General features: G+C 43.7%; 1 protein-coding gene across 1 annotated transcript; it reads left to right on the top strand.

Moving 5' to 3' along the window:
• Positions 1–4245: 4245 nt before the first annotated feature.
• LOC124683380 (disease resistance protein RPM1-like) lies at positions 4246–7622 on the top strand. The gene is made up of 2 exons (XM_047217900.1): positions 4246–4387; positions 4898–7622. Exon 2 carries the CDS (start codon positions 5070–5072, stop codon positions 7443–7445), a length of 2376 nt encoding a protein of 791 aa, XP_047073856.1. The 5' UTR covers positions 4246–4387; positions 4898–5069; the 3' UTR covers positions 7446–7622.
• The last annotated feature ends 1136 nt before the right edge of the window (positions 7623–8758 follow it).

Here is an 8758-nt window from a genome sequence, read left to right on the forward strand (position 1 = left end):
GCTAGTCGAGACCGGCCGGCCTTCGGACCAACCGTATCGAGCGGCACGGCGATGGCGACGGCGACGGCGGTGATATTCTGGGCTCGCCTCACGGAGGTCAAGCCGTAGTTACCATGGCGCGACAAGCTGAAACGCGCAGGTGAATTTGAGTACTCTTATATATCTCTTTCCATTATATCTCTTTTTTTTTTGAGGGATCTTTCCATTATATCTCTAGTTACTCGTTAAACACCAATTACATCATAGAAGCAATACACACGCAAACATCACTAGTATATGTCTATATGTACATGTTCATGCAATGATTACTAAAAATTTGAATTCATAGATCAAAATAAAAAAAGTTTGAGAAGAGCTAAGTAGATGATGCTCATCTTGGGCTCGTTTTTTTTTTTTTTGATAAAAGGTGCTTTTATTTTTTCACAAGGCTCATTTCTCAACAAATGAGAATCACTGGCTTAGGACTTAATAGCTGCTGAGCTCAAAAACATAAAAGTCATTCAATCATAGAGCAATTATCCAAATGAAACATAAATTTTCCAGAATACACAACGGAATTTCTTGTATTTATTCAGAAAAGCAATTGTATTTTCAAAATGAAACATAAATTTTCCAGAATACACATAAATTCATTCCTATCAAGTATTTTCCCGAGGCATAACAATTCTTATTAAATGCAGGGGCGAAGAGGACCAACATTAGAGTCACCCTCGGAGGCCCAGAAGGGGACCAGAGACCCCTAGGCATGAGCTACACGTTTGATTGCGCCGGGGGAGGGGGGAGGGTCATTTGGCCCTTTGTCTGCCTACCCATCGAGCTTTTGTTTTTTGCCTACATGTCCATCTTGACATGAAAACCCACACATATAGCCTCATGGATTTTCTCGCTACTGGAATTGCAAGCCATCGCCAGGTGTTGATGAAAACATGGTTAGCATGCTATTATTGTTTATGGAAATGCGTAATCACATCCTGAATAATGCGTTATGATTAGAGGCGTCCCCTTCAACTCAAAAGGGTTGGCCTCAGAACCACTGGGGCTTGGAACCTCAAGCTAGCCTTCAGGCGCAACAAAATGTTGCGCGTTTGCATGCACAACTCTATGTTGTCCCTAGAGGTTAACCGCGGAGACCATGAGGGTTTGTAGCCTCTGGCCCCAACATAAGGTTGGCATCAGCTAGATTGTGCAGTGTTGTCCCTCGAAGCCCATGAACCATACACAAAGTCATCTCCCCAGTCCAACATTAAGTCATCGACTAAAGATTATTTCAGTATACATTTCGACCTACCACTGCAAGGGTAACCTTTTGTCTACACCGATAACACAAGAGGTGTTGTGGCGTCATTGTGGAAGCACGTTAGCCTATGACGGCGACACATTGGTGTCGTGTTGTAGGCTCAACTGACATATGCATCTATGCATCGTCGGGAGTCCGCGTGCCTCCACAGTGTTGTTTGGCTACTTGTACCTCTCTTGTTGTAGTTACGCGGTGGTTGTGATTGTTGGATCTAGGTCACTGTATCTTGATTCTTGGTTCAATTAGTTGTCGCTGGAGGAGGATATGGATGTGGTAGTTCATTGATGTGCTAATGATTAAGGATGTAGATGTGGTATTTCATTGATGTGCTAATGCTTAAGGATGTGGATGTGTGAATGTGGTATTTTATTGATGTGCTAATGCTTAGCTACGTTCTACTGGTATTTGTCATGTAGGCGATCATACCATTGGGCTCCCCTGATCTTTCTACTCCATCTACCAATGCTCATCGTTCTCTGTTTGCATACAAACCCGCCATGGTTTGGCAACCAAAGATGTCAGAGTTTGTGCTAAACCGCTTGGTTGAGCTCGTCCATAGCAGCATCTGTTTTAACCTGGGTTTCAAAGAGGCACATATAAAGAAGGTAGTTGCTGATGTTCTTGCATTCGTTGGCATACATGTGAGCACTCTTCAGGTCTACAACCACATTAGAAAGTGGAAGACCAAGTGGAGCATGATAAGCAAGATCAAATCCAATCACACTCTCCAGTGAAGCGAAGATGGTTGATGTTTCTATCTTGCTGATGAAGTGAGGCTGGATGAGTACGTGAAGCTAGCAAGCTTCATTGAGTTCCTTAATTGATCAGTATGTCATTGTCATCCGTCCTAACATTGAGTTTTTGGATTGCAACGCCACCCGAGGCATCGTGAGTACCTCAACACCCCAATCACGAACTATGCTCAGATGAAGATGATCTTCACACCCCGGTTTGTCTACAAGGCGCAGTTGTACCAACCTAACTTGTTGGTCAGGGCACTCAACTTCATTGCAGGCAACGAAGAAGAGTATGAAGAGTACCGTGAGCTGCAAGCATCAGAGAGGGCGACCTGGCTTAGGACCTGACTACGCAAGCAGTTTCCTGCTTAGTGCTTTTGCTTCCTTCTTCATGATCTGCTGATTTTAGGAGGTGTTCTCATATCCCTCCATTATCTAGGACTTGCTTGAACTTGATCCTCGGTTGGTAATGATGAACTTGTTCGAGGTGGTATATGCTAACCCCTCGTATGATGAACCCGTGATGCATCACGAATTATAGTTGGTTTACTCATGATGCATCGCCTATTAGGGTAACTACTTGCTACCATCATCTTTTGATGAACTAAAAGTTGCTGAATGTGTTGTTATTCAGTTAGCACTACTGGGTAACATCACCACTCAAATGGACGAGGTTACCACAACACGCTCATGTCTACAACCAAACAAGATATAGGTTGCACCACCAAAGCAAAACAAACATTTGTGCAAACAACCAAAAAAATATGGGCTATCTTCCCTATCCATTGCAGAAATAACTTTACGGACTACCACACAACACGGCTTTTGGCCCCGCATCTTCTCCTGGTACATAAAATCGGCACATAGTTCTAAAAAAAAAAAAAAATCGGCACATGCTAGGGATGTCGCCCCGTTGGAGGAGGAAGGCCTTCTAGAAGCCAAAAAGCGGCCTTACTGTCATCTTCCCCAGCTGCTTTACAACACTGTAGTGACCGGCGACAGCCACGCCACCAACCAAACGTACGACACACACGGAGTGAGACGGGAGCAGGCAGACGGAGGCGGGCAATCATGGCGGACGCGGGTGTGACGGGGGTGGCGGCGAAGCTGGGCGAGCTCGCGGCAGCGGAGGCGACGGCGCTGCTGCGGGTGGACACCGAGATCCGGTCCCTGCGCCGGAAGCTGGCATACCTGCAGGCTCTCGTCCGCGGGGCCGACCGCGCCCGCCGTGGCCGCGCCAACGAGCTGCTGCTGCTGTGGCTGCGCGAGACGCGCGAGGTCGCATTCGAGGTCGAGGACGCCGTCGACGAGTTCCACCTCCGCGTCGAGGCCTTCCACCTCAGCGTAAAGGGGCGCCGCGGCTGGTGGCACGGCGCAGCCTTCAACCTACTCCAAGGACTCTCCACTCAGGTATCTACAAAATTCCTTTAAGATTCGTCGTTCTGTAAAATATTTAGCTCGGAAGTTGATCCCCGATGAGTGTAACATAAGTGCATTGTATACGTAACAAGATCCCGTTCGGAATCCCAAGTTTCCCCACCTAATTTCTGCGGGAATTGAACTGATTCATGTGTAATGTTTGCTTTCCAGAACTGAATTGGTACTGTCCATCATCATATTCGCGTCTAGTTGGTCACTGATGGCACATTCTTCGAGAAAACCGTTGCTGTGTTGCAAGGGAACCACCAGTGTCCTTGCTGTTTCTTCGTTCATGACTTAGAAATGTCCTCTGAAAATAGCAGTCTGTTTTCTGAACTCAAGGCTAAACTTTCAGAAGACCATTATTTCATCGCAAAACAAATACATAAGCAAAAAAATCCTCACGACCGATGAAGAACCTGTTGCTTTTATTTCCAACCTATGTACAAGCCAAACATCATCTCACAGGTCAATGATTTAAGGAAAAAAAGAAGTCAAAGATTTAAGATGTATGTTAAAAAAATCTTGCAGGCGTAGGTGAGTACATTCCACATGTCTTTTTTTTTCTTGGACATGCTACATGGGCCTTCATCATCAACTCATAAGAATTACAGAACGGCATGCATGTTGTCTTTAAATTATTAAACCATCCATTTTATATGTCATGCAGTACTTATCGAGTTAGAATGACTGCAATGTAGAGATACCTGCAGTAATTCTGTTCTTAATTTGAGCACCACTTTAATGTTGCTGGGCTACATATTAACATATTACTATAAGGTTATGCAGATTGTTGTACGTCATGGGTTGTCACATCAGATACTAAGATCAACGAAAGGATTGATGAACTGAATCAGAACAAGGAAACATATGCCATTGAGAGTTTTCCTTCTGAAACATGGAATCCGTCATCGATTGAGACCGATCCTGAGTGGTATGCTCATTTTTATTATTTATTTGTACTTTCTTTGACCATTTGATGTAATGTCTCTTGTTTCTTCTTATTCTTAGTAGTTTTTTGCCGTGTCCCATACTCCCATGTGTGCAATGAACTAGTACATGAAAGGAAGCTGCAAAGGGTCTGATAATTCCATCTAAATATACACGTAAAGGATCTAATTAGCTTATGTTGGCCTCTGTTCTTAATAACTTTAATATGTTACTCGTTAATATTCTAACTATAGTACAGCAAAACATGTGTATTGTTAAAGCCTAGAGGACACAATATAGTGTCACATTTTAGTATCTCGTGTTTTTACAATTTGGGCTTGATCCCACTTTTCAGTGAGAACAGAGAATCCTGCAGCAAATTCAAGTTTTTTATTCTCCAGAAAACTGTCTCTTCAAGTAGAAAACATCTTTGACACTTAATCGACTATGTGTTTTAAAAAATATGCGTATAGTACTTCAATACTGTCAGTTAACTGATCAATTGGTTCTGCAGGTACGAGGATGGATATATTGTAGACTCCAGACAAAGTGAATTTACATTCCTCAAAGACCAACTCATTAACGAAGAGAAAAATGTTTCTCATCGTGCTGTCATCTCAATTTTGGGAGAGTGTGGCATTGGAAAGAAAACACTTGCAAGAAAACTGTACAATGACCCTGATATCATGAGAAACTTTGAGGTGCATGTGTGGGTATGTCTGCCACCACACATCAGGTTCACAGACTATGTAGAGACTATGTACAAGCAGGTCAGCTCAGAGGTCCCAGAAACACCTGAATTAATTGATAAATTACCTGAAGGATACGATAATTTATCATTGGCACCTGGTGATGGGGAAACCGCCAGTAAAGAGCGCAAACTCCGACAACAAATGCAGAACAGACGTTACTTAGTTGTTCTTGATGGTCTGGTCGAAATCAATGACTGGAACTCTTTGTTCGACGTCCTGCCAGATGACAACAATGGCAGCCGAATCTTACTTACGACACGCCTAAGTGTGAAGGAAATCAATCATATGGACCCACGTATTGCTCCCCTTGAGTTGAGTTGTCTTGAAACCCTACATGGTGAACAATTGTTTTGTCAACGTGTTTTTGGAGCAAAGAAACCGCCACAAATTTACAAGTGCAAAGCTTACTATGAAAAAATTCACAATATATCAACAGGTCTCCCTCTAGCCATCATTGTGCTTGCTGGAGTATTACGGTCAAAGGTGATTCCTGTGGAGTGGGATGATGTTCTTGAGCAACTCGAGACGAATGGCCAACCGAAACCAGTTGGCAGCATATGGTCTTTAGCTTTTGATGATCTGCCACACCACCTAAAGTCATGCTTGCTCTACTTTGCGTCCATGTCAGAAAATATTATTATGTACCCAGATCGTTTGGTTCGTCTGTGGGTTGCTGAGGGTTTTGTAGTGCCAAAGAAGGGAAAAACTCTCGAGGAAGTTGGGTTTGACTATATGAAGGAATTGGTCTCAAGAGGATTAGTCCAGGTCATGGAGAAGGATGCTGGAGGAGGAATCAAACTGGTAGCCATCCACAATCTGCTCCATGCCTTCGTGGAGTCTGAAGCTCAGGACTCTGGTTTCCTTGAAATCCACCACCAAGCTAATGTCTCAAATCCAAATGCAGTGCGGCGCCTTGCTGTACACAACTACGTGGATTCATTTGTCAACATACCTAATGAATTCCCTAAGCTGCGTTCCCTTCTCTGTGATTTTGCAGAAGACCAACGCAGCAGCTCAATATATGAAATGCCTCAGCGTCAGACACTATGGGGCAACTTTGCAGACCTGTGCTTAAGAGCATGTGGGAATCCTGAGAGGACTGGCTTAAATACCATTCATGGGCTGCACTTCTTAGAGGGATCCAGGTTCCTACGTGTCATCGATCTGAATGGTCTGAAGATCCAAAAGCTGCCAGATGAGATTGGAAGCATAATCCACTTGAGGTACCTTGGTATAAGAAACAGCAACTTGGAGGGGCTCCCTTCATCGCTTTGTAAGCTTGACAATCTCCAGACATTAGACATAAGGAGAACAAATGTGAGAAGAGTTGGTGATGAATTCTGGGAAATTGAAACTCTAAGGCATGTGCTTGCTGAGAAAATCATGTTGCCTAATTGCACGGTCTCCTTGAATAATTTGATGACCCTTGACGGTGTGGAACCTTCAAATCCATGGCATGAAGAAATATGTCCCTTGAACCACATGATTGGTCTCCGGTCTCTATCTTTGTCTGGCATTTCAGAAACCCATACTAACGCGCTTTCAGCCGCTCTCAAGAAAATGGAGTTCCTTGTAAACCTCAAATTATCTGGTGAACTTCTTCCATCAACAATGTTCACCGACTCAAGCATGCGCCGCCTCCAGGTGCTAATTCTATATGGCAAGCTAGAAGACCCTCATGCTTCACAGAGTGACCGATATATCATGCCAAACCTCACCATGCTCCATTTGCACAAGTCGGAGCTGTCGCAGCCGTTTGTAGACAAGCTTGCAGTGCTGCCAAGCATCGCTGAGATGGAGCTCTTATATGGCGCATACAGTGGAGCAAAACTGGTTTTTCCTGAGAGAGGATTCCAGAGCCTTCGGAAGCTGAAGCTTAAAAATCTGTGCACCTTGGAGGAGTTGGTGGTAAAGCCTGGCGCCATGATGATGCTTTCGACCCTTGCCATGTATGATTGCGGCAGATTGAAGATTGTCAATGGTTTAACTGCCTTGGAACACCTCCAAGAACTGGCATTCTACAACATGGAAATGATCGTCGATACTATAAAGCACAAAGACAAGAAGCTTTTTGACAAGATCAAATGCCTGACTACCACCAGGTCCCTCACCAAGGTAGACCGAGATGTGCCTGTCGGTTCCTGGATCCGAAGTTTGGAGAGACCAGCTCCGACATTACGTGTCAGTGAAGCTCCCGGGTCACCCTGCAGTGAGTTGGAGAGTGCTGGTTCTGTTGACCCAAAAGCAACTGATGACATTAAGGTACACTACAGTTCGGGCAGTGCGTGGGTCAGGCTAGCGCAGGTGTAGCTTCTTTACCGGTCAGTGTAGAAGCAGCATGCCTTTTCATGTTGTTTTCCTTGGTGATTCAGTCTGTTGTTGTGCTTGCAATGTTCATTGAGTGAAGAACTTCTGGTCACTTGCTATCATGTTTCCGATCTTGTGGGTTTTTTTTTGTGGAATACTTTGAAACAAATCTGAGTTCAAGTTGAGATCTTTCATTCATTCTTTTTACTAAAAAAGCTACAGGCCTACAGCCCCAGTTTCATGAAGCAAAAATATCAAGAGTGTGTCTCAGGCGGTCTGCTTGGTGCTTATCTTGTACTCATAAAGGCGTGGTGGTGGCGGGGATGACTCCCTGAGGATGAAATAAAAACCTTCCCGTCTAGCCTCCCTTCCGGTGATGCATGTAACGTCGCCGAAGAACGTATAGAGGTTTGTCTCCGATGGATCTCGCTAGAATTAGTCTATGTTACTTTTGATCTATGCTTCTCTTCATCAGCTATATGTTTATTGTGTACTATATCTTTTCATTTATGGGTATCCTTCTACTCACTCCGTTACAATGAACTTATTTTTAAAAAAAAATCAAGCTAAGTAAAGTTTGACTTTCTAAAAAAAACTATTAGCAACTATTACGATATATTGACTATTTTATTTTAAAATTTTGGTCAAACTTTATCTAGTTTGATTTTTCAAACAAATAAATAAGCCTTGTTTCGAAAGGAGGTACTCCCTGTGGTTCAAAATTGCTCAAAAATCAGGGTCAAAACTTATTTTTATTTATCATATAGTGAACTTACTGTTTTGTATCTCTCTACTTTCTCCCTCTCTCAATTTTATTAAATATGTCTTCGTCAAGTTTGAGCTAAGAGCATCTCTAGCAGATACCTCAAATCCCAAACCCCAAATACGCGTATCCAGGTCACCCCAAACATGTTTTGCGGGCTGAAAAACCGTCGCGCAACCCAGACGCGCCGATATGTTGTTATGCGGGCCGTGTTTGGCGCGTCTGGGCTGCGTGATGCTTTTTCGGTCCGCAAAAAAAAGGAAAACACAGGGTTTATGTAAATCATTCGATAATTTGCAAATGTAGCAACATAAATCATGCAAACAAATTGTTCAAAGTACTCAATCATACATGAAACAAGACACCAAAAGAGGTCAAACATCACATCATCAAGGAGGAGAATGATCAAGCATCACCGTCGGTTGCCGGCGCATCCACATGGCCGCCACCACTCGCAGTACCATCACCACCTTGGGCATTCATGGCAGTGCGTCTTCCCTCCTTCGCGTCAAGATTTCCATCTTCGCATGATTCAACCACTCAAGATGGAACT

The sequence above is a fragment of the Lolium rigidum genome, chromosome 1 (assembly GCF_022539505.1).
Source record: "Lolium rigidum isolate FL_2022 chromosome 1, APGP_CSIRO_Lrig_0.1, whole genome shotgun sequence".
NCBI classification, from domain to species: Eukaryota; Viridiplantae; Streptophyta; class Magnoliopsida; order Poales; family Poaceae; genus Lolium; species Lolium rigidum.